At 46.8% G+C, this 26,520-nt stretch overlaps 1 protein-coding gene across 1 annotated transcript in view; it reads right to left on the bottom strand.

The window, feature by feature from the left end:
* LOC142786721 (uncharacterized) overlaps positions 1-26,520 on the bottom strand; it is an 83,521-nt gene that overhangs the window by 19,967 nt on the left and 37,034 nt on the right. The window contains exon 3 of the mRNA XM_075884359.1: positions 17,799-17,906. Coding sequence (XP_075740474.1) covers positions 17,799-17,906 — 108 coding nt within the window. The remainder of the gene's footprint in view (positions 1-17,798; positions 17,907-26,520) is intronic.

The raw sequence follows: 26,520 nt of genomic DNA, 5'->3' as shown, positions 1-26,520 counted from the left end.
GACAGAGATGTCGTCTGCGTATGCTGAGATTTTAATGGTACTTGGCAAGTATTTAGCAAGGCGAATTATTGCAGGATTGAATAGCGTCACGCTATGAACTCTGCCTTGAGAAACAACCCTGGAAGTATAACGTCGCTCAGTTGGGCCCTCTTCTGTTAACACAAGGAATGATTTCGCAGCCAGGTAACTCAAAATTTACCAAAGGACTCGACCACCAAGGCCAACTCCCACAAGAGCACCCAAAGTGGCTTCATGTAGTACATTATCATACCTGCCTTTTACGTCTAGAAACAAAGGTGTAGATAGTCGCTTACGGGATCTTTCGTGCTGAATGTACGAAACTAGATCAAGACATTGTTAATGGTAGAGCGGTCGCATCAGAAACCAGCCATGGGATTCAGATCAATCTTGTAGTATTCATGATACCACTCCAGGTGGTCAGTGTCATCCGTTCCAGTATCTTCCCTACGCAGCTGTCCAGTGCTATGGGGCGGTATGAGGGGAGTTTGAGTGCAGATTTGCCGTGCTTCAAGATGGGTAACATACGGCGTACATTCCAGTCGTCAGGAAGATTGCCATCCTGCCACGAGATGTTGTTAAATGCTCCACATTTCTCTCCTTGCACCTTCCTCAAGGTTGCACGAGGCTCGGTATGGCATACCATCTGGGCCCTGAGAAGTTGAACGCCTGCAGAGAGCTAGGGCCATGTCGAGCTTATCCATTGTAAAAGGGAGGTCCATGTGGTAGTCACGGGAACAGGGGATGTCACCTCTCACTAGAGAATCTGGACGAGTGGCTAGGTTGGCGATCTGCGCACAAAAATCTTCTACGACATCGATGTCTTCCCGCCCTTGAAATGGCGTGGCCTCTTTACGACATTCACGAAAAATGACGAAGGGGGCAATGAATAGTAAACCAGCGATTACGAGTCGGGCCGTGCACTTTTCAATTGGTGTCATGAACTGGCCTCCGTTATTTCTTGTATTGAATCCGTACCAAGGCGTCTTTACCTTCATTAACATGTCGGCGAGTTGCTCGCTTATTATCGAAAAGTATGAGCAGGTATCAACATAAGCCATTTGACCGTCAATTTAAATGGTGAGGTCAGCGCCCATGACTTCAGTTGCTTGTACCGGTAGGCTTCAAGTTCGTCGCGATTGTCGTGTTACTCACCATCGTCGTTGTAATCGTCGCCTTATGCGTCTTCGCTTGGTCGTTCGTGTGTAACGGAGACTGTTGGTAATTTTGATGATTGGCAACCCTCGAAGGTCGCTGCGCCTAGTCACCCGCCCGTTGTGTGCTAGGGCAGCGGCCCCTAGTGAAGTCGGCCAAACTGCAACAATTTGGTGAACTGTACCGCACCGGAGATGGAGACCGTGATCGAGGCGTGGTATTTTCTTGCGGCAGACCATTCGGAGAAGCGTCATTGTATATACGCCGAGCGTCATACGTAGCCTTGTTGATAAGTCTACTCCGACTCTCGTGCATAGCGTAGTCCGGCTGAGGAGGAAATTACCAGTGTTGAGCATTGCGATAGTGGTAAACTCGGTATACGTGCCCTGCTTCGCCACAATGATAGCACATTAGTCAACGGTCAGTGGTACGCCACAAATCAGTTTTCTGGCGCTGGTAGCTAAGCGGGGGTTCTCTGTTAAACCATGGTGCGCTGTTCGGGTGTCGACCACATAAAATTATATGCGTCAGCGAGGCCGGTGTGGGTGGCGGCGATGAAGTGGGTAGTGATAGGATTGACTGCCTATGAAAGTTAGAAGGGGCAAGCCGCTTGAGAGGAGTGATGACGCGACATCGGACAGCATCAGCATAAGTAAGGTGCAGTCACGGTGCCATAGCCGGAAACAAAAAGCTTGACGCGCCTCTTCCCTGGCCACGTCAGCAACAAACGACAACACCGGCTGCGGTTCCACTTGTGGAATCAAACCCTTCTAACAAAGCTCGTTTCATAGAATCTCTGATCATTTCACGTAGAGACTTGTCGCTTCTGCAGAGACTTGCTGCAGCCATCACAGAAGTCATCTCTCTGATCACTTCACGCGGAGGCTTGTCGGGTGTGCAGAGGCTTGCCGCAGCCGTAATGGAAGTCATCGCGACAGAGGAGTTGATCATGTTGACATGCTGGTGGTGCCGTTGGTGTAGGGTCTATTGAATTGTAGTGGCCTCTTTGGTGAAATCGGCAACTGTATTCAGTGGATTTCTCACCAGCTCAGCAAACATTTCCTTCTCCACTCCTTGCATAAGATACTATAGCTTCCTGTCTTCTGACATCTCGAGATCTGCCTTGTGAAAAAGACGGACCATGTCCTCAGAGAACATAGCAACGCTCTCGTTCGCTTTATAGATGCGAGCTTCTAGGAGGCGTTGCGCGTTCTCCTTTCTGTCGACACTAGTAAGTGTGTCGAGCTGGAATCGTCTCACGTAGCGAAGCTTCATTCTCGGTTTATGTACCCCGTCTGGGTATTGTCCTCAAGATAGTTGTAGACATTCACAAGCTTGTCTTCGAGGTTGGCTTACAGGTTGTATTCGGCACACCGTTAGAACTGGTCCAGCCACCCTTGGGCACCTTCGTATACTTCACCATGGGAGCAGTCGGGAATCGTAAAATTTTGTAGTGTCAGGTGGTTCGATGGGGCTGCACTAGCCATGGTTGTTGAAGGACAATTGCTGAAACCTTCCGCTAAGGGATTAAGCTCGGCCGCCAGGCTCAGTAGACGTCAACTAAGAGAGTTCACTGGTGTTTCGATGCATAGTGGCAATCCAGGCTCGATGGTCGGCTGCGCGAAGAAGTGCCACGCTTGAAGGTTACCCAGCACCTCCACCAGTGTGACGACGCGGGATCTACAATTAAACGAAGGACCAGAGACAAAAACGATTGTTGTTGCTTTCCTCTGCACATGGCTCGTACCAATATAGGAGATTCGCCGACTATCTTTACACTTTATCAGACTCTGTAAAAAGGCAGCCACATATTCTTCATTGTCCTGGGAAAATGTTCTTGTGTGAACTCTTTGTCCTCGCCATTGGCTTTTACGCGTGTCAATGTGCTTTTTTTGGGTAGCAGAGTTACGCCGCCAGCTTGCTCCGCCTGCAGGAATTCAGCGCCCCTATTCGCCGAGGGCCATCACGTGGTCATAGGTGATTCATTCGCACTGCGGAGAAGCCGAGAATACTCAGACGACACCAATGCTTCGCAGACTTCTGGCACATCAAGCGTGATTGACATCGGCTGTTGTTGTTATTCTCGCTGCGCTTCTTCCGTACTCTAGCCATGTTGCCTCTTGATTACGAGAAATGTGATAGCAAGTGCATTCTATGTTAAACTATACTACGTATGGCCTTTGAAGTAGATGCGGGTGCAGCGGGTGTTGCTATAGAAAGACTTATTGTTTCGTGAGTAAGGAATAAACGCTTGGTTTCGTTTAGGGGCAAAACTCTTATGGCGGGTGGCCATACCGTCCTCTATATGTCGTATGCAGCCACTTACAGTTTATAGCATAGCATATCCACGAAAAATGGATGACGACAAAGTGTAATTTTCAGAGAACGCTTATATTCTTGTCTCGAATTTTCTATTTGTTTTTCCGCAAATTCTGGGAGCTCCCGCTCCTTCCTTGCGAGAATAGATAAAAAAGCCTCTGAGGATTTTCGAGCTGGACGACCGATACGTCCGGCAGCGGCTAGAAAACGTGGGACCACCTAAAACGGCACCGACAGTGAGGCAACAGAGCTCTACTCTGACGGCTTCGAGTCATCGTATGACGACTACACAGTGGTAATGAGCCGCAATGCAAAAAGAAGACTGCTCTGAACATCGTCGACGGCGAGTTTATCCACCGTGCAGGCTACCACGCAGCGTTGGCTGCACACTATACTCTGCATGGCTGTGGACCCTTCAGCCAACCTACAGGGGCTTAACAGGCAAGTACTCTCTGCATACCTCGAAGTACTCGCCCCAAAAGAAATTAAAGACGTGAGTATCAACTCACAGAAGAATGTTCGGGCAGTTGATGTTCTACAGCGTAGTGCGCTGCAAAGCCTACAAGACCTCTTGGAAATCGACAAAGTCACATTTAAATCAGTGTTGGCGTCATTTATGACGTAGACAATTCCATTCCGGCTGACGATTTTCCTGTCTTGATAAAGCAAACTACAGACGACATCCTCATCAAGCACATCGCAAGGCTCAGTCAGTCACGTTGCCTGAAGATTGTTTTTGAGGGAGACAGTCTTCCACCACACGTCAAAGTTGGCCACGTTTGCCACCAAATCCGTCCATACATACCGAATCCCGTACAATGCTACAGATGTGTCAAGATCGGACATGTAAAAGAGGTATGTACCAGCAATGTTGTGTGCCCGCGATGTGCCGAACCTCATTCAGAAGACACCTGCCGTGCAACTGCGTTCAAATGCTCCAACTGCCACGGTGCTCATAAAGCGTCATCTAAAGATTGCCCGCGAGTGTAAAATGAACGCGCAGTGCTGAAACGCATGGGGCACGACAATTCAACGCACAGAGAAGCTTCTGCTACTGTCAGGCGAAGTCGACGGACCACAGAAGATCATCACGAAATGTGACATCTGCCAATAAAGACACGTCATCTCAAGCAAAAGCGACTGGCCCCCATCATCAAATTTCGCCAAGACGAATACACCGAAAACAACAGCAGGGTCAACACTCCCACCTCGTGAGGAGTGCCCATCCCTTCCAAGAACACAGCCTGATACAGAAGTGCGTCGATTTGCCCCAACATAAGCGTGAAATTGATCGACATAAGCGCGACTCGGTTCCAAGGTTTATATGTGGGTTCAGATCTACCTAAAGAATAGATCATTTCACGTGCAGACAGAGAATGGCTCGACACCCAAGTTTTACTGTAGCCAAAAAGTCCCACAAGGCGGAGGGCTAAGCCCGACGCTGTTCAACGTAACACTTATTGGACTAGTTGGCAAGCAACCAAGCAGTGTACAACTTTCCATTGATGCTGATGACATCTGTGTGTGGACATCAGGTGTCACTCAACTTCAACTTCGCGCTCAACTTCAGAAGGCAGCATCAGTGACATCGCACCACCTACGCAAACAAGGGCTCGAAATCACAAGTGGAAAGTGTGCAGCCGTGGCTTTCACCAGAAAGCCAATGTCTGCTGATGGCATATCCCAGGCAGTTCGTGTCATGCAGCCGGAGCCACAGGTTCTTCGGAGTCATAATCGACCGAAACCTGTCTTGGTTTCACACGTAAACTACGCGAAAAAGTGGCGGACCACCAGTTGTCACTTGTTCAAGTTTCTTGTCGGGAAAAGTTGGGGAATGTCTGTCAAGTCTATGTACCGCTGTAAAACGTATTATTTATTGAATTGTTGCGTTGCAGCGTACCTGTTATATTTAACACGTGCAAAACAAACCTGCGCACAATCCGAAATAATCAAGCCCAGGCGCTTAGGATATGCCTTAGTTTACCCCGCTGCGCATCGACAGCTGAAACAATTGCCATTGCACAGGACTATTTGATCATGACGCACAACACCATTGAAACGATGCGTACGTACCTCAGGCAACATACTAGGAATCCTTCCCACCACTTGGCAACCCTCGCTACTGAGAAACCCCGCATGAACTTTCGTGCAATTATCTGTGCACATAGTGCGTTGTTTACGTCACGTTTTGTGCCTGCTGATAAACTAGTGTATCCTCCGCGGTGCCTGATACTTCCGCAAGTACGTCTTTCCATTCCAGGAATACGGAAAAATCAAATTCGCCTTCGTCAGCCCTAAATCGATTGAGCTTGCACCTCCTGCATGAAATGTACAATAAGCACGTGCACATATACACCGATGGCTCGACCACACCGTCTGGTTCTGGCGGTGTGGTGGTGATTCCAGCTAGAGGAATCCCTCTGCGAATCAAGCTGCCAAACGCCACTACGTCTACGGCGGCACAACTTGCGTCTTTACGTGACGCCCTAGCGTATATGAAATCCCAGAGACCGAGTAAATGGGCTGTGTTTTCTGACTCAAAACCGGCCCTAGAGAGCATGCAGTCAGTCCTTCAACGAGGTTGCCATGGACTCCTAACTTACGAGGTTGTCAAACTTCTTCACCACGTCACAAGAACAGGCCATGAGGTCAACTTTCAGTGGCTACCTGGCCATTGTGGAATCATTGGCAATGATTCCGCAGACATCGCGGCTCGCACATCGTACCAAGAAGAGCACACCCTTTCGACTTCTTTGTCAAGGGCAGACGCTGCAAAGCAACTTCGTCACCTTGCACGTAGTCTGTGTCTGCTTGAGTGAAACACCCCAAGCTTAAGACATACGAGACTACTAAATAAACCCTCGACTGGAACTTCAACCTCCATCCGGACTTCGTCGAGGTGAAGCTTTGCTTCTTTGTCGCCTTTTGTTGGGGGTTGCCTTCACGAAAGCATACAAAACCCTCATTGGATGGACCGAAAATACGGAATGCGACGTCTGCGGCACCGAAGAAGACATCGACCATCTGATATGCCATTGCCCTCGATTTGCCACTGAAAGAAAGAATCTTTCGGACACTTGCGACAATTAGACGATCGGCCACTCTTTATAAGGTTCTACTGGAACACCGTCCTCGCCTTTCGTCGGCTCACAAAGCAGTCGAAGAAAGCCGTCTTGTGCTTTTTGAGAACTACAGGCCTGTGTGAACACCTTTTACATTTGTGTAGTGCCACCGCTGCATACGCGTCAGCCCATTGACTGACCATCCTTTTTTCCTTTCTCTTCTCTTTCCTCTCTCTCTCATCTTTAACCCCCTTTTTCATTCCCCGCGCGTAGGGTATAAAACCGAGCATGTGCCTGGTTAACCTCCTTGCCTTCTCTCTTGTTGTTTTTGTCCTGATATCCACGGAGTGAATGATGATAAATGTGGTGACCATTCCTATGTCTATCCGTTCATGCGTCCGTTCGTGCTTCTATTCATCCATTCGTATGTTCGTCAACCTGTCTGTCCATGCATGCTTCCGTCCTTGCATCTGTTCACGCGTCCGTGCTTCTCCTGTTCATCTGTAGGTCTCTCCGTCTGTGCTTTCATTGATTCATGCGTCCATTCGTCGTTGTTTCCATCTGTGAGTTAGTCCGTCGGTGCATCCATTGGCTCTTGTTTCTATTCGTTCATCCTTGCGCCCGTCCGTCCAAGCGTCCGTCAGTGCGTCCGCATGGACCGACGCACAGACGGATGTTCATTCGGACTCAATCACAGACGCATGAACGGAAGCGTGGACGGATGAACCACTCATCATCATTCACTCTGTGGATATTCAGTGATTTTCATCTACCCACGGCACGGCCAAACTTGGTGTATTTATATTACCTACAGATGTAGTCAATACGTTATACATGCAGAGTTTTCGGCATGTGTCGTATGCATACGTGCGAATTGGTCTGGCGGGTATAGCACAAAACATAAAAGGAGAAGTTCAAACTAGAACTATTCGGATCAGCAACGGGTTGCAGCTAGCGTGTGAATTTATTACAGCTTTCAAATCTTTAGCAAAAGGAATCTTGGGCACGAAAAGCTGTTTAACAACGATTCTCATTAGCGGTCGTGAGCCGCGATTATATGCAATCTTTATGCGAGAGCCGCGGTTAATACGAGCGTCGCACGGCCACTCTCGATCGCTAACCTGCTCGCTTCAGTTAAGACCCTTTCACTGTTAAAAAACACACGCCCTTGATGACATCCAGTTTTGTCCACCGATGTGCGCAAATAGCATTGGTGGACAAAAAGAGCTTTAGAAAGTAGTGCACTCGTTTTCTAGACTTTTCTTCTATTATTTTGTCAAATTATATTCGAATAGATGTTTTTGAGCTACATAAAGTTTATAAGAGCCTTATAAGAGCCTTGAACCTAAAGGAGCACTGACATCAAATTTACTCGTTCAAAGAAGTTTACTCATGCGAAGCAACTATTCACGACCTAGAACGCAACCGAGGGATGAATAACTGTCACTTTTATTGATTTATATTACTGGAGTCTAGCACTATTGAAAAACTGCCGGCAACCCCGCCTTATTTAACGCTGGGAGCACCAGCAGTGGCGCTACTTCGCGGTCATCTCCAGGTCACGCCACAGCTGACCACTTCTCCACAGAAAAGAGTGACGTCAAGCTACAGCTGCTCCGCAAACATTTTCTTTGCTGGGCGGACACATTCAGTCATGCCTTGTCACCTGCATTACTGTCGTGGCCGTACAACGTGTCGACTCTGGTTCAATACAATAGTCTGGAGCTTGGAATCCCCGTGATTCTCGACGTTGCGAATTATTTTTGCTTCGATCGACCTTTTGCATAACAGTGATTCCGAAATGAACGCCGTTCCAAGCAGCACTGCAGACGTGCCCGAGAATGCACGCTTCAGCCATGTTCACTGGTGTGTCTCAGCTATATTGGTGTGTTTTGGCATGCAAAGCATTCAGGTATACGCAGAGGGGTCAACGCAATATATCTATCGCGAATGAGCATCAGCGGAGAAATTTAAGAAGTTTCCTGCTTCTCAGCTTCTTTTTTGCGCCTCCAGATGGCCCCACCTGCCCAGCCTCTCCCGGTTACCATGGTATTAACATTTTTACGTGGACGAAAGGTCTACACATGAACTAAAATTTAACGATACATGCATGTTACTTGTGAGCGATAATATCTGACTATACGCTGTTCCACTTAGGTAGCTTGTGATCGTGTTGATGTGTAACACATGCGTGATATGAAAAGACGTGAAGTGATTGCGCTTTTTTCGTGCTTCAGACTAGACGATTGCAACTCACCTGCAACTTACAACAATTCCCCGACATGCTGACCGACAAGCACACGTTTGATCATGCCCTTTCCTTTTACCATTCTTTTAAAGGTGTTTTTTTATCTTGACAACTTCACGAAATAATTCAAACCGTTTCGATGAAGATCATACACGACGAGCTACCGCCGGGCTAGACCGCCCCTGCGCGCGCTAGCCCGGCTGTGGACGAGCGAGTGCGTTTCTGCACTTCGGCGCCAGCCGGCGCCACAATAAGAACACTCTAATCGTACAAATCATCGCTACTAGAGCATCATTACTCATGATGGTATTTTTGGAATGTATTACACCAAACACGTAGCACTAGTGTCGATGTCACAGGGCAGTCTATTTTCCGTTTTGTCTCCTTAACTTTTCTACGCTGTTTGACATCACAATAAAATATCTTCCACGTCATGAATGCCGCTCAAGTTTGGCCAAGAAAACCTATGCATACCAAGCGATCGAAAGATGGGCACATCTAGATCTTGAAATTTGATGTCAGTGCTCCTTTTACGTGCGTTCCTTTATGTGAAAATCTAATGCGAGACTTTCCTTTTTTTGAAAAGAAGACTTGAAAACATGCTTTCAGTTTGGACGTTAGGAGCTGGTAAATGAGGTGAACGGAAGTTTTTTCGGCACAAGTTTTGCAACCTCGAAACCGCCTTTAAAACTATAGCTGGCTCCTTAAAAAGCTAACGATTGTGCCCAACGCACGAAAAAAAAAACAAAGCATCCCACGGCATGAGTGATAATCAGTAGGGTGAAACGTCTGCCAGTTAATCCGTGCTTCCATCTGTCCACTCATCATTTCTTTCATTTGTCCATGCGTCCATCCGTATGTCCATCCGTCTGAGTGTCCATCCGTTCATTCGTGCGGCCGTTCGTGCGTCCGTTCGTCCATGCATCAGCGCGTCCATTCGTCCATAAGTGCGTCCCTTCGTCCGCCCATCTGTTTGTCAGTCCATGTGTGCATCCGCGCGTCCATCAGTCCATCCGTCCGTTCACGCGTTCATCTGTCCTTTCATTCGTGCATCCATCTATACGTGCGTCTGTGCGTTAACCCGTACATGTATCCGTCTGCCCGCGCGTCCATCCATTCGTTCGTCTGCTTGCCTGTCTGTCCATCGGTGCGTCAGTCTGTCTGTCTGTCCATCTAGTGAACACTTCAAGTACCGCCATCTCGCATCTTTTCATCATATTTTCGTCATATAGAAGTACCGCTATCCAGCGGACATTACAAGGACTAAATGAGAGGTGGCTACCACTGCTACAAATACTACTACTACTACAACTACTACTTCTACTACTACTACTACTACTACTACTACTACATTCATCGAGGACGCACAACACACGGCTAAGGAGCTACGCCCCTATAACAGGGATAAAGAAGGCGAATCTACCAGCTATAAATATAAATGTCACTGGTTCAACTAGCCGACACACTTTGTTTAATTATTATATAACAAGAACGTAAGCAAAATATGAAAGCTTCAAGGTGTGACCAGAGCAACCGTGTTTTGTCCGTACCTTTATAAACGGTAGAAAGAATATGAAACAATAGATAAAGCAACAGTAGTACACTTAAGTGGAAGCGCTGTTCCTATGTGGGTGGTGAGTGGCTTTCTTGCAAGACATTTGAACTCAAGATGGCGAACCTTGGCACAGCTCTGCTACCTGAAGTACAGTGTATAGATTGTTGAGTGGCATAACCACGCCTCGCTGTCTGATGGCTTCCACGTTGCCCTCCAAGGCGCCGCTGCAGTCGAGCAGTACTGAGAGAGCCGCGCGCCGGAACAGATATGCGGTTCGGCTCGCCCGGCGCACATTTCAGGGGCGAAGCTTCTCACGTCATGGGCCGTACGTCCCGTGTTTGTAGTAGTAGCCACCTCTTGTTTAGTCTTTGAAATGTCCGCTAGATGGCGGTACTTGGTGTGGGAAAGGATGCGAAATGGCGGTACTTCAAGTTTTCACTAAATGGACGGATGAACAGACAGACGGACAGATAGAGAGATAGACGAACGCACAGACAGACAGACAGACAGACAGACAGACAGACAGACAGACAGACAGACAGACAGACAGACAGACAGACAGACAGACAGACAGGCAGGCAGGCAGACAGACAGACAGAACAGACTGGCTGACGCACAGGCGCTTCGCCCTACTCGTCATCATTGTCATCATTCTCTCCATGGAGGAGGAGGAGTAATAAACATTTTATAAGAAAGCCGCAGATTTAGGTGGCCGGGCCTAAGTCTGATTTTTTATGCAGATTTCTTCGTACCTGATGATAGTTCATATCCAACACATGATGTCACAACACTTGAAGTATGTCACACCAATCTACTAAACTTGAGCTACATAAAGCCCTTGTGAAAGACCGTAGCTTATTTAGAAAAGACATGTCGTATCCTGATTTCTTCCGTCTTGACTCTTTTTTCGTTGGTTGGGCGTCTGCATTATTCATAATAACTTACATAATAGCGAAAGTTGGGATAGTTTGTGGTTCATACTTGGGAAGTAAAAACAGCGCAAAAATATACACAAGGACAGAGGAAGAGACGACAACGCGCTGACTTCAATCAGCGCGGTGTCGTCTCTTCTTCTGTCTCTGTGTATGTTGTTGCGCTGTGTTTACTTTACAATAACTGCGCCAATTTATTGGAAGTTAGAGAGAGAGAGAGAGAAATGGAGACGAAAGGCGGGGAGGCTCACCAAGCTTGGCTCAGTGCTACTCTAAACTCGGGTGGGGGAGAGAGGAATAGAAAAGAAAAAGAAAGAAAATAAGATGAGTAAGAAAGAGAAGAATGAATAGTCAGGTCTAGACTACACAACACGGTCACATGCTGTTTTTTCACAACTACTCCTGAAGTCCCGTGGTCTTTGAAAAGCACAAGAGGATTTTCGTGGCTTTGCGCGTATTCGAAACCGTCAGCCAACGTCCAAGGATCTTTTTCTCTGTAAGTGGTTGTGAATCCAGCTGACGGAGCTTGGCTTCCATAACACGTCGTTAGGACTAGTATGCTGGGCAGTGGCATAGAATGTGCTCAAGCGTCTCCTCGCAGGAGCTAATGTTGCAAGCCAGACTTCTCGCCATTCCAAGGCAAGATTATGCATTGGTTAATGCCACACCCAACCTCGTGCGACACAGCTAAGTTTAAGAGCGTCGTTGGGACCAGGATGGCAAACAAAGTCGGAAGTTTGGGTCAATCGAATACAGGCGTGCACAGGAGAAACCCGGCGCATTCCTTTGTGGAGAGTTATGCGGCGAGAAAGTGATTGTAGTCGCCTTGCAGCGTCTGTTCTCAAGAGTGGTATGGGCATACGCAAGTCTTTCTCATGAGGCAATCGAGGAGCTTCATCCGCGAAGTCATTGCCGACAATTCAGCAATGACTCGCAAACCATAGAAATATAATAAATATCCTGACCATTCTCGAGCGCTTTGTGGTAATCGTACCATGTCTGATTGTTCTTGTAACTTGCGCTGTATAATGAACCGTAGTGTCTGTAAGGCTGACCTGCAGTAGCAAAAGATGGCACATTGATTAGGTTGCTGCCGAAGAATGTACTTGGCTGCACCTTGAAGCGCTGAAAGTTCTGCTGCTGTCGACGTCGTGGTGTGAGAGAACTTGTATTGAAGCAACACATTATCAGATGGAACAACCGCTGCTCCTGTAGAGCTGTTGGAATTAGTGAAGCCATCGGTATAAACATGTATGCGGTCAAAGTACGTTTCGTCCAACAGATGGAAAGTCAATTGTTATGGGGCTAGCGGTGACATGCGTGCCTTTTTAACGACTCCAGGAACCGATAAACGCACGTAAGGTTGACGCAGACACCATATTGCACATGCTGGACGCATCGCAAGTTTGAAGCCAGGTGGTAATGTGCCCTGTTTTTTCGTTACAATACTGCAGAACGAAGCATGAGGCATCCGCATTGTCAAACACGCCTAATGATGTGACAGCAGCTGTCATTACTACCAAATGTGCGCTCTCAAAATCTCGACAACGATATACGTTGTAACTGGCTGTTTTTGCGCGATAACACTAGTTGCCACTGTCGATGAGCATATTTGAAGGCCAAGACATGTCCGAATTGCTTGGGCTTGTACGCTTTGTAGTGCACGGATGTTAGTCTTGCACGTGTTGGACTGGGCAGGATGGCTGTACTGCAGAAGTGCGAAAAAAATGGCTGCATAAAGCTGCAGCATAGAGTGCACGCAGGAGCCCTATGATTTTCCGGCAACAAACTTGAATACTTTCTCAATGGCAAGTTAGCTGTGCTCAGAAAGCTGGGAAATGAAAAAAAAACATGTCAAGCGCACGCAGAACCAGGAGGCTGTAAGTATAGAGAGGAGAGAAAGGGAATCGGAACCACCTACACAACGAAATGTTTTCATACTTTAACTTTCCTGGGTATACTAATATGTTGACACGCGTTAACAGTGACCACCAATTGCCAAAGTTAGTCCCTCTGCTGCACAGCCCCCTTCTCCCCTCAAAAAAAAATTTTTTTCGCAACCCTGCGTCAAATGTTTACAGTTGGCCAAGGTAAATATAGCATGTCTCTGTACAAATGCGCACTGTATATTGCACGTGTTCGACAGTATGAGGTCTCAAACTAGTTTAGGTCTAACGTAGTCGTACGAGAAATGTACTGCGCAAAAATAGCTGCAGCTTTAGGAAACATTGCATGATGGATACTGTTAATTTGGCGGGTGACGCGCGTTATATATATATATATATATATATATATATATATATATATATATATATATATATATATATATATATATATATATATATATATATATATATATATATATATATATATATATATATATATATATATATATATATATATATATATATATATATATATATATAATGTTACCACATGTGTAATTTAGGTATGTGCACCTGTGTAGTGGGGAACATGGTGGTGGCAGAAGAAGAGGACGTTCGGTTGGTGGCAAGAGGAACTCGCTGTGAACTGACTGGCGCAGTGAACTGACTAAATTAAGGATGATGGAAGTTGTCATCACGAAATTTCGTTGCCGCGTTACCTCCCTTAATTTTTACTTGCATAGATCAGGCATATTGAATTCCCCTATGTGCATTTACTGTAATCAAGAGGAAACGATCAGTCATTTTTTATTACATTCTCGCCGTTTCGATTTATTCAGGCAAAGCATACTAGCACCACCTCTTAAAAGACTGGGCTTGCAACTACCACAACCTGATCTTCTTTCATTTGGAGCCTCTACACTGGGTTTCAGCCACAGGGATGTTTTATTCGCCGTTCAAGAATACATCACTGCGACTAAACGATTTTCTTGCTAAATTGTTGTCTCACTATTTTTCTTATTTTTTTTCTGCAAATTTGATATCGGTATTTCAAATCAAAATTAAGTTAGAAAAAAAATTGTAGGAATGACGCAATGCTGAAAGTTTAGGGCAAATTCACCTTATAATCGGCCAATCCCCTTCTTTGGGTACGAGCCATTTGCACAGGAAAACAACAACAACAACAACAACTCGCTGTTGTGCGTTCACTGCTGTATACCGTCGAGTCGACCGTTACATCGGCTCTGAATAGACCCTTCTCGTGGACGTAACAAAGTGGTGGAGGTGCTGGGTACGGCACGTCGACGTACTATGGAGCCACAGCTGTTCGTAGTTCGCCGGAGCCGTCGTCTTGCCGGTCTGCCGCCGACAACAGTTGTCATGGCCCAGTGCGAAGGTCAGGAATCAACCGCCTCGAGATCACACAGGTCTACGCTGGCTACACCTAGGCATCACTACATGGAACCCCGCCCGTTCGCGGGAATGGCAGGAGAAGATATGGACGCGTGGCTAGCGCACTACAAAAGGGTGAGCCGGTACAACCACTGGAACTCTATCGATCACCTGGAAAACGTCGCGCTGTTTCTCACGGACACTGCCTTGATCTGGTATAAAAACCAGGAAGAGTCCTTGACAACATGGTCTCTTTTTGTTCAAGAACTGAAGAAGTGTTTTGGTGATTCCGACTCAAAAAAGAAAACCGCGGAGCGGACTCTTGCTGGAAGAGCCCAGACTCCTGGAGAAACCCGCACTGCTTATATAGAGGACGTTCTTAAGCTTTCCAAGATTATAAACCCGCAAATGTCTGAAGAATACAGGGTCGGACACCTCTTGAAAGGCATAGCGGAAGACGTCTACAATTTTCTGATAGGCAGGGATGACCTCACCTCAGCCTCCGACGTCCAACATCACTGCCGCACGTTTGAAAAATTGAAGACTCGTCGCATCGCTCCAAAATTTGGTAGGCTGGCAAATGTAACAACGGTCGCCAGCGTCGACGTGAGCCCGTCCGCCGACCTTGCCGCTACTATTCGGGCAATCGTGCGTGAAGAGCTGCAGCGAGAATGTGGTAGAGTTGACAAAACTATTCTGCATCCACCACTGTGTTACGTCTACGAGAGAGGTTTATTCAGAGCCGACGTCACGGTCGACTCTACGGTATACAGCAGTGAACGCACAGCAGCGAGCTTGCTTGCTTGCTTGTTCCTTCCTTTTGTGGCTCTCACCCACTAAGGGGGATTGGCAAAGAAGCAAGAGCAAGTTGGTGGCAAGAGCAGCGAGCTCTTGCCACCAACCGAACGTCCTCTTCTTCTGCCACCACCATGTTCCCCGCTACACAGGTGCACATACCTAAATTGCACATGTGGCAACAAAATATATATATATATATATATATATATATATATATATATATATATATATATATATATATATATATATATATATATATATATATATATATATATATATATATATAATTGTCTGTGTGCGTTTACTGTGTATATACGGCCCACTTTTAGGGGCAGTTGGTGGTGGGATTTGTAAACGTGGCACGCATGCGCATAGAAGGGCAAAGACGGTGCTTGCTGGGTTTCATCTGCTACCTTCCGCTACTGGACATGTAGAGTCGTTCAATTTTTTGCGATGTGACTCGTGTCGCCGCTGGTGTGCCGGCGTCCCGTCACGTATTCAGCAGGCACGCAAAAGGTCCAACTTGTTACTTGCTGTGGTATATCACCAGTACTGAAACGATGCGACTTAAGTCAACAGCGGTGAAATTTTGATTAAAGGTGATATGCAATGAAAAGCCATGCTATTAGGTTAAAAGGATGTTGGTAAACACTCAATAATAAGAAATGTTTGGGTTCAACATAACACAAGAGCAATCTGATTATGCTCAACGCAGTGAAAAGCTCCAGAGCGTTTAACCATGCCTGGAGTTTTTATCAAACTACTCGGGTATCGAATATGCCTGCTTTCACCTGTAATGCGGCTGCCATAACCGGGATTGGATCTCTTGATCTGGAGGTCAGCAACCATAACCCCTATGTCATCGTGGCGAGTTAGGAAAACACTTGAGGATAAAGTTTCTTGATCAACACGGCGTCTCTATGTCCGTCCACCTGTCCATCCGTCCATCAATGTGTGCGCCTGTCTCTTTGTAAGTGCGTCCGTCTATCCGCCTGGTAGTCTGTCCGTCGGTCTGTCCACAGTCCGTCTATCTGTATGTCTTTCTGTCCATGCGTCCGCCCGCCCATCCATCGAGTGAACACTCCAAGTACCGTCATCTCGCATGTTTTCATTATGTATTCATCATATACAAGTACCGCCATCTAGCGGACATACCAAGGAATAAAACGAGAGGTGGCCACTACATACAAGAGGCGCATGACCCACGCATTGAGGAGCTTCGCCCCTAAAAGGGTATTCACAGTAATCTGTTTTGTCGTCTGCATAGCAGTAATACTTTTTTTTCTAGGGGCGCCTCAAGCCTCTTGAATGAGACCTAGAGTCGCTTTGAAGTAAAATTCTTAAGGCTCCTGTTCTGAGACACCATACATATTTGTTATTACTGTTAGGGGCCCATAGAGAACTGTCGTGGTCATAGCACTTGTGTTCCGAGTAGTATCTTCGGTTCAGGACAATGTCAAAAACTTTTGACTGTAACACCAATTTTCAGTGGGTATTAAGGTGTCCGTCTTCTAACCGAACCTCAGACTCGAGACTGGTAGTCCCGGATGACAGTTAAAAACTGAAATAGCTAAATTCATTTGTCCAAGCAGAAGGCCTGTCCTAGCTTCTAGTCGGGTCAATGAAGCTACAAAATTAAACTATAATAAATAAACAAACACCCAAAGGCCAAGAAGCCTATTTTATTCAATGACGAACAAAGAAAATAAAAGGAGCATTTCTTGCTTGATTCCTAATGTCGCGTGGTTCTGACGTTCGCAAGAGTGGGAAATTGTCAACTTTTTTTATGTGTCGGAAGCTGTGCCCGGAAATTATAGACTCAAAATAGAAGCGATAACCACTTGTATCTGACAACTGTGAAAACATTCGTTGACAGTTCATTGACCATCGATCTAACACGATGTGTTCCGTAAATCAGTCGTAAAATCTCGCACCGTTATTGCTACTGCTCGCGGTATTGGTGACTTGGCTATTGGTGTTCCGCACGTAATCCTAAAATAATGACCTAAACAATCACAAATCTTTCGAAACACTGTGGAGTAGTCTTCGTCGAGCGTTGTTACCATTCTTTTCGGATCAAAATCGAATATAACAAAACGGAGCAATAAACAAGCGTTACCTGGCTCCCTTCAGTGAAAGCACCAAGCCGGTGCGTAATACCGAACTCGCATATAAAACATGCCAGCACTAAGATTTATTAATTATAAACAAGAAAAAGCCTAGAGTGTCCTGCTTCCTCGAAAAGCGTAAAATAATTATGACCCAAGGAATGAATAAATTCAGGTCTGCCAGTTTCATTTTATGAAGCCTTCATCTAACATTTTCAATAAGCATGCGTGCCTGAAGCTTTCGTTAACGACGTGCGACCACAAATAGGCTATACACCATAGAAAACGTGAAAAATTGTTTTTGAAACAGAAAAGCATCACCCACACTGCAAGGTGTCCAGTCTTTCTCCGCTAGAAAAAGAGTTCCATAAGTGGTACTGGGATCACCATGGGATAAAACGCACGGGTAAGAGCACTCTGTTTCATGATATGGCTGCAAAAGAAAAAAAAATCCTTTTTAAACTCAATTTTACTGAATCACTTGTGATATCACTCTCTATCAGACACCACTAGCATTTTGTCATGACAAAATATCTCCACTCTCTAAACTGCAGAGTCTACACTGAACTTTCCCATATAATTTTTATTATATGCGATTTCTACCACACGAGCGTTTTCGGAGACAATCAGAGGAAAACGATAGCGCATTACAGCCTTTTACAGCAAAATCTCTTATGCGATCAGAACATGGGTAACGAGTGGTGCCGTAGTTTTCCGCCGCCACCACCGTCACCATCACCGCTACCGCCACCACCACCGGTGTCTGTAAGCAGTGCCGAAAGAAAAAAAGAGAGTAAATCATAAGTGCTAAGAACACAGTGGAGCTTGAGCCTGGATACGCTGCGTGCCAGCCCAGTACTTCATCACTGAGTCACGCCGGTACTTAGGACTTGTTCGCAAAGTTGCCTTAGGCAGGCTGGTGGTTCGTCGAATACTCCAACCCATTACAAAAGCTTGTTCTTGATAGCCTAATAACTGCGGCGCATACCCACTTCAGGCATAATTTCTCATCGTCGTCAGCCACTGCATGAACAATGGGCACAAAATCCCTTTGATTTATTTTTTTTATTTCGTAATACCCTCAGGGCCAAAGGCATTATAGAAGGAGGTGAAATACAATTTTTACTCATAAAATGTTAGCTAACATCAAAAATAAATAAAAACAAACAAATAAGAGCAAAAATCAGCATTGTGTACAGACAAAACAAGCAAGTGTGGGCGTTTATACAGTGATAGTTAGCACAGAACGAAACAAGGTATGATCGGTAATAACGAACACAGATTCGTTAAGTCAGTTCCAGCTTATTGATGTTCTGGGAACAAATTGATCGCTGCATCGTTTGGTTAGACTTGACATAACGCCAAGTTTATTAGGATGATGAATTCTAGATGATACGTAAGAAGGTTGAAAATAAGTGCCTCGCGAAGAGTTGGAATCTTATAATAAATTTTGTGAAGTAGACAGAGCATACGACTAGAGGAAAGAGACAGCAGTTCGAATAAATTTTTCATGGCGGAAATGCTAGATCGACCACTGTAGTTCTGAAGAATGAAGCGAACACAAATGTTTTGGATTAGTTCAAGAGCATTGATTAAATTATTGAACACGGATCCCATGCTGCAGCGGCGCATTCTATCTTGCTACGAATCAGCGTCTTGTACATTAGTAGTTTGTGTGAGACAGGCGCGGAAGAGATTAATGTATCCAACCATGCGGTTTGCATTATTAATAATAAGGTGGATATGGAGTGACCAGCTTAAACAAGTAGTGATGTGTACGCCTAGATAGCGGTAAGAAGTGACTGATTCGAGTGGGATGCTTTTAAGTGAGTTAGTATCAGGAGAAGATGATATTCTGGAAATGCGCAATACCTTCCATTTGGAAATATTTAGTTTTATTCGCCAAGTCGTGCACCAGTTAAAAATATAGTCAATGTCATTTTGAAGGGCAGTGATGGCATTTAGGCTGTTAGTTTGGCGAAACACAACGCAGTCATCTGCAAACAGTTTTATGTTAGAAGAAACACATAAAGGCAAATCATTATTGTAAACTAGAAATAAAAGGAATCCTAAGACGGAACCTTGAGGTACTCCTGAGTGAACAGCACGAGAAGAAGAACAACACCCGTTGGCAGGTACAAACTGTGTGCACTTAAGTAGGAAATGGTCTATCTTTCTGAGGACGTTATTATCAAGGTTTAGTTGTTTGAGCTTTAAGAGTGGTGACTTTTGATTTACTTTGTCGAAAGCCTTAGATAAGTCGAGAAAAATAGAAGCAGTTAGTGAGCTATGATCTAAAGTAACATGAAGGTTGCCAGTTGTGTTTCGCAAGATTGAGTTTCGAGGAAACCATGCTGCGCATCTCAAAAAAAAAGAAAGTGTTTTCAAAAATGAGGCGACGTTAGTCTAAATATTGTGCGCTAACATTTTGCAAGGAATACTGCTTAATGATACGGAGCGGTAGTTTAAGGGTGAACCTTTACTACCTGAATGTGTATTGGAACCACCTTCCCGACCTGCAAGTCCTGCGGGACAGCACCTGTATCGATGTATTGCAAAATATCTGTGCAAGAAACAATGACGAAATGGCACTGGTGCTTTTTAAAAATTTAGGAGTAACTTGGTCTGAGCCAGGGATTGATGATGTCTTTAGTGAATCATTAAGATTAGAGATACCAAAGGGTGAAATGATACTAGGATCTATAGTTTAGTAGTTGTAACCGGGTTGATAAGTAGGTGTCACGTCAGTATACCCTGTGAAGTTGTTGCAGAAGGCATTGTTTGATATTTCGGCGCAATCACAATCGGCAATAAGCATGTAATTATTAACATTTAGATGCAACATGCTGTTATCATTAAGATTAATGACGCGCCAAAACTTTGCTGGGTTTTCGGTTAACATGGATGGTAAAATATGTTGCTGGAAGTTAGCTTTCGCTTGTTTGAGGGCCGCTACGTAGGCAACGTTTGCTGCTTCGTAGTTATTTCACCGGGTTCTCAATGACGAATTTTTTGCAAGGCGATAGAGTCACTTTTTTATTAGACAATCTTTTTATATAGTTGGCGTACCGTTGCAGGCCAGAACGACATGAAATATTACGTAATGAAATATGCTTTTCCGTCAGTGCAAGCCTTTAGCTGATACAATGGTTATAAAAAATGGACGAAGGATATCACAGCGAACACTTGCCCACTACCCATAAATTATGATTAATAATGCCTTAGATGGTACCGAGCAAGTGCGCCGACAGCAGTTACCTAATGAGTATTTAGAAAAGGCTCTGAAAGGCCGCTCTCCTATCTGCTCCTTCCGCACAGGCTGGGCTTTTTTCGTTCTTCCATTTTCTACACTTGCGCTAATCCTTACAGTCATGTCCCTTGCTTAAACGTGTTTCTAGTAGGAAATTTATTATGGGTAGATTCTTTAGGCGGTTTTCATCATCAATAGCCCTGCATATATATATATATATATATATATATATATATATATATATATATATATATATTGTAGTGCGAAAAAGGGAGAGAGACAGTCTCTAGTCGGAGCACCTGAAAGACGACTACGACGAAGAGCTGAGCTCAAGACAGTGACTGACGCCCCTTGAACCAGGCAGTTGGTTATAGCCAATAAACCCTCTTATAATTTGGTTGAGGTGCTTGGTAGTCTACAAAGCTGAAACTACGACGTCGCACCTTACCTGCAGTGCCGGCAATGCCAGAAGAACGCTCTACCAAAGGTACCTCGCGATTTTCCGCCTCTACACGGCCCAGCGTGTGGCCACTGCGTCACCAGTCGATCTTCGGTGGCACTCACTGTCGGCCAAGACGTTGAGGAGAGGCTGGCTACTTACCACAAGCTGAGCGCAGCGAACAAGTGGGACGACAGGACTCAGCTGACCTATGTAAGCTTTTACTTGTCCGGTTCACTAGTTTCTGGTTGCGCAATCACGAAGCCAGCATTGCCAGCTGGGATTCATTCAAGGCCTCCTTTTCGCAAGTCTTCGACCACCCTGCTGTGCGAAAACTCGGCGCAGAACAAAGACTTCGTGAGCACGCTCAACAGCCACGAGAGACCTTTACCAGCTACATTGAAGACGTTGTTGACTTGTGCAAGCGGGTAAACCCAGCGATGCTCGAAGCCGACAAAATCAAACACATCTTCAAGGGCATATGCAATGACGCATTTTGAATGTTGTTAGCCAAGGACCCACAAATCATGGCTGATCTCGTCAGCTTGTGTCTGAGTTTTGACTAATTGTGCAAGCAACGCACCCAAACACGTCGCTCTGTGGAACAACGTGACTCCATCATGGCCTTAACTCTCGGAGACCAGACGACATGCTGGCTCGCATAAAGCAGTTCGTGCGTGAGGAGGTCACTCGGCACCTCTCTAATTTGATGGAGCACGCCCGAGCCACCACAAACACATCCTCTGGCCCCACATCATCTGGCCCCGGCCATAAGAAACGTCATACAAGATGAGGTAGCTGACGCTTTGCTTTTCGCTCGTTCACCACCTTTGGAGGCCACACCCTTGACGTATGCGCAAGTCCTTGCAGACAGAGCACCTCGAAAGCCCACTTATGCTACCTCATTGATCCCTGTTCGGTCATCACCAGTTCCGTTCAGCCGGCCGATTGCAGCGTTTCCGAATCCATGGCGCACCGCAGACAACCGCCCTATTCGCTATTCATGCGGTTACGCAGGACATGTAGCTCGCTTGTGCCACCGCCGCCCTCTCGTTCAGAGCTACACCATGCAAAGATCGTCGCACGACTCTCGGTGCTTTAAAAACACGGCTCGTCAACAAGGATCTTCTTCACCCGACCGCCTTTCCTCAGTCAGTCACCGATATCCATCTCCCCGACGTCGCTCTCTCTCACCTATGTGCCGTCGACCCTGCCCTTCAGACGCGGAAAACCATATGCCGCAGTTCCGGAGGCCCGAACTGCATCGTCGTCGAAATAATCAAGTCCTCGCATTTCTCCGACAAACCTCATCGACGTTTTTGTGGATGGTTACCGTACCCTTATTTTGCTTCGATACTCGCACCACTGACACAGCTGATCACTGGCGATGGTTACCTCTCTAATTGGTCGCCAGCATGCGATGATGCTTTTGCAACATTACGCCATCTTCTTACTTCACCACCTATTTTACGCCACTTCAACCCTACTGCTCCAACCGAGGTGCACACGGATACCAGTGGCATACGACTTGACGCTGTATTTGATCAACGCAAGCATGGCTTCTCGGAGTATAAAGTTGCGTATGCCAGTCGCACCCTAACCAAGGTACAGCACAAATGCTCGGTTTTTGAAAAGGAGTGTTTGGCCATTGTTTGGGCATTACAAAAATTTCGTCCTTACTTATATGGACGCCAATTTGATGTAGTTACACATCACCATTCACTCTATTGGCTCACTTCATTGCAGGATCCTTCGGGCCGGCTTGGACGTTGGGCGCTACATTTACACGAATTTGATATTCGCGTCATTTACCGCTCAGGCCGCAACCATACCGACGCAGATGCTCTTTCTCGTTCGCCCCTTCCTTCAGCCGTTGCACCTGTTTTTTTTTTTGCCGAAGCATCGACAGCATAGATACCGCTGACACGCCTTCGGAACAACGCAAGGACCCTTGGATAACCTCGCTCATCAACGTTCTCTCCTCGTCTTCGATGACACCACGCCAGCGTTTACCTCGTGCACTACGATGGCAAATTCCCCATTATGCGATACGGGATGCCATGTTAACCGTCGCAATTACTAGCCGGACGGTAGAAAATGGCTTCTTGTTATACCCCGCTATTTGCGCTCCAACATCTACGCGTACTTCCACGCAGACCCTCAAAACGCACACGCTGACGTTTTAAAAACATACGACCGGCTTTCCAAGCGATTTTTCTGGCATGGAATGTACTCGTACGTTCCCAGTCGTGCCCTGCGTGCCAACGTGGCAAGGCTCCTACTCACAGAGCCACTGGTCCTCTACAGTCATTTCCTTGCCATGCGCGACCATTCGACCGCGTCGGAGTCGATCTCTTCGGTCCACTCCCGACCACTATTGACGGCAACCGCTGGGTAATAGTTGCCATCGACTACCTCATGCGGTACACAGAAACATCTGCGCTACCAGTTGCCACCGCGAAAGAAGTCGCATGGTTCTTTCTTCGTCATCTCATTCTGCGCCATGGAGCTCCACGTGAATTACTTAGTGACCGTGGCGGCGTCTTTCTCTCAAATGCCATCGAAGTATTGCTCAAAGAATGCCGCATTAAGCACCGCACCACTTCTGCATACCATCATCAGACTAACGGCATGACGGAACACTTCAATCGTGCCCTTTTGACATGCTGGCGATGTAGGTGTTGGAAGACCACACAAACTGGGACCCCGTACTCCCTTTTGTCACCTACGCTGACAACTCTGCGTTTCAAACTACCACTGGCTTCTCTCCCTTTCTCCTGTATGGACGAGAATCTTCATGTTGTATGGACGCCATTCTACGGTACTAACCGGGCGTTTCTGAGGGTGAACCCATCTCTCATGCTACTGCTTACGCTCAAGAATGCCGTTAACTGGCTCGCTCATACACCACGCAAGATCAGTCGCGCCGGAATTTCTGTCATGACACCTCTGCGTCTGATGCCCATTACTCTCCGGGAAAGGTGGTTTGGTTTTGGGTCCCGTCCAGAACAACCGGACTCTCCACCAAGCTTTTGTAAAGGTACCACGGTCCTTACCGCATACTGGAGCAGACATTTCCCGTAGACTGCGTCGTCGAGCCGCTCGACCCATCGCCCGATCATCGCTGCCGAGGCCACGAAACAGTTCAAGTCACGTGACTTAAACACTGCTTCGACCTACTTATAGCGTCTTTTCCTTAAGTCGCCGTCGCCAGGATCGCTCCGCTTTTTGCGGGGAGGAAATCGTACCGGTGCACATCGGCGCTAGCTCTGTGCCAGTGAGAGAAAAGACGACGAAGCTCGTGTGTCACGCTCTCGGCCTCCTGTTTTCTGTGCTGCAGCTGTCTTGCTTGCCCTGGCGAGATTCTTGCTGAAACTCCTCCGAAGAACACGCTTGTTCATATATATATATATATATATATATATATATATATATATATATATATATATATATATATATATATTGTAACGAGGGCAGTGGGCATGGAGCTCGAGGATAGAAAAGGAAGAAGACTTGCTGTGATCGCAGGCTTGCGTTCAGTTAGCCCTTGCGCTAAATAAAGCTCCCCTTCGCCGAGTCAACTCCTGCTTGTTCAACAACCCGTTTCAAGTGGTGGAGGTGCTGGGTACATCTGGTCCTCACCCTGGAACTTCGCAGCCGCACACTCCAACGACCTCCTACAATGACTGATCCGGGGCCATCTCATGCTGCTACTCCAGATCTCGCACCTGTGCCTGTCTTCTGCGCTGGGGCTCTCCGGCAGCGCGACCCCCCCATATTTGGTGGCACAGAGGACCAAGATGTGGACAACTGGATTGCCGAGTATGAACTGGTGAGTGCCGTCAATAAGTGGAACGCAGCCGATAAGCTCACAAATGTGAGTTTTTACCTGACCGACGTGGCAAAACTATGGTACAGAAATCACCAAAGTGATTTCAGTACCTGGTCAGAATTGGCGAAAACCCTCGCGGACGTGTTTGGCCGTCCTGCTGTCCGCCGCCTTCGTGCTGAACAGCGCTTGCGGGGCAGAGTACAGACAGCAGATGAAACTTTCACGAGCTACATCGAAGATGTGCTATTTCTCTGCAAGCTCGTCGATTCGACTCTGGACGAGGCAGGCAAGATCAAGAACATCATGAAAGGAATCGACGACGGTGCATTCCAAATGCTGGCTGCGAAGAGTCCCCAGACGGTCGCCGAGGTGATTCAGCTCTGCCAAAGCTATGATGAGCTGCGTAGGCAGCGCGCTTCTACACGTTGCGCTGCTCAAGACACCGCGGACATCTCATCCCTCGACTATCGCCATGACACCGCCGACCACTCTGCGTTGATGCCAGTCATAAAGCAATTCATACGCGAGGAGGTCGCCCGGCAGCTATCTATAGTCACAAGAACTACCGAGACGATGCCACCCTTGTCGCCTTCGCTTCGCCAGGTCATTCAATCGCAAGTTGCCGAAGCATTGCCGCCAGCTCAGGCTCCACCGACTGTTACCGCACCACTAACGTATGCAGCCGCAGTTGCTCGGCCACGTGCGCCAGCGTCTCCTACCATCTACGAAGCTACTCGCCACGTTTATTCGTCGACGCCACCTTCCCGCTCGCTGACCGTCCCGTCTCCGGCTGTATATGAAACAGGTCAGAACGTTTAAATGACGCCGCCGCCTGCACGACCATTTACGGTACCTTATTCAGCGAACAATGCCCCTATCGTCAGCCAATGGCGCACTCCGGATAATCGGCCGATATGTTTTTCATGTGGCATCCCAGGCCACGTAGCTCGTCACTGCCGACGTCGCAGCTTCCCTTCTCACGACATTGCAGGGGCCTCACATTACATGCCCACTCAGCCGCGATATCCCGTTCCTGCCGATCCACCTCGAGACGTACGTCCCGGTCGCCGACCATCCGGCTCAAGTCGTTTACCTTCTCCTCGTCGTCGATCTATTTCTCCGATGTTACGTCGCAACAGCCCACCACGAGGGGAAAACTGACGGGCGCAGTTCCGGAGGCAAGAACTGCGTTGGCAGCGAAAATTTCAAGACCTAACTGCTGTCCCCCGAACGAAATCGAACTCTATATTGATGGCATTAAGGTGCACGGACTTGTCGACACTGGAGCTGCCGTATCTGTAATTAGCGAGAAACTGTGCCGAAACTTGAAGAAAGTGACCACACAACTTACCGACCTATCTTTGCAGACAGCTACGTCCCATCATATTCAGCCTTCATCTTTGTGCACTGCACGAGTCGTCATTCAAGGTGCGATGTACGTCGTCACATTTGTAGTTTTATTCCGTTCTTCACATCACGTTATCTTTGGGTGGGACTTTCTTTCGTCGAATTCTGCTTTGGTCGAC

Source organism: Rhipicephalus microplus, unplaced genomic scaffold, assembly GCF_043290135.1.
Source record: "Rhipicephalus microplus isolate Deutch F79 unplaced genomic scaffold, USDA_Rmic scaffold_28, whole genome shotgun sequence".
Classification (NCBI taxonomy): Eukaryota; Metazoa; Arthropoda; class Arachnida; order Ixodida; family Ixodidae; genus Rhipicephalus; species Rhipicephalus microplus.
Note: the sequence above shows the minus strand (reverse complement) of the source record. Positions and strands in the feature narration are given on the sequence as shown.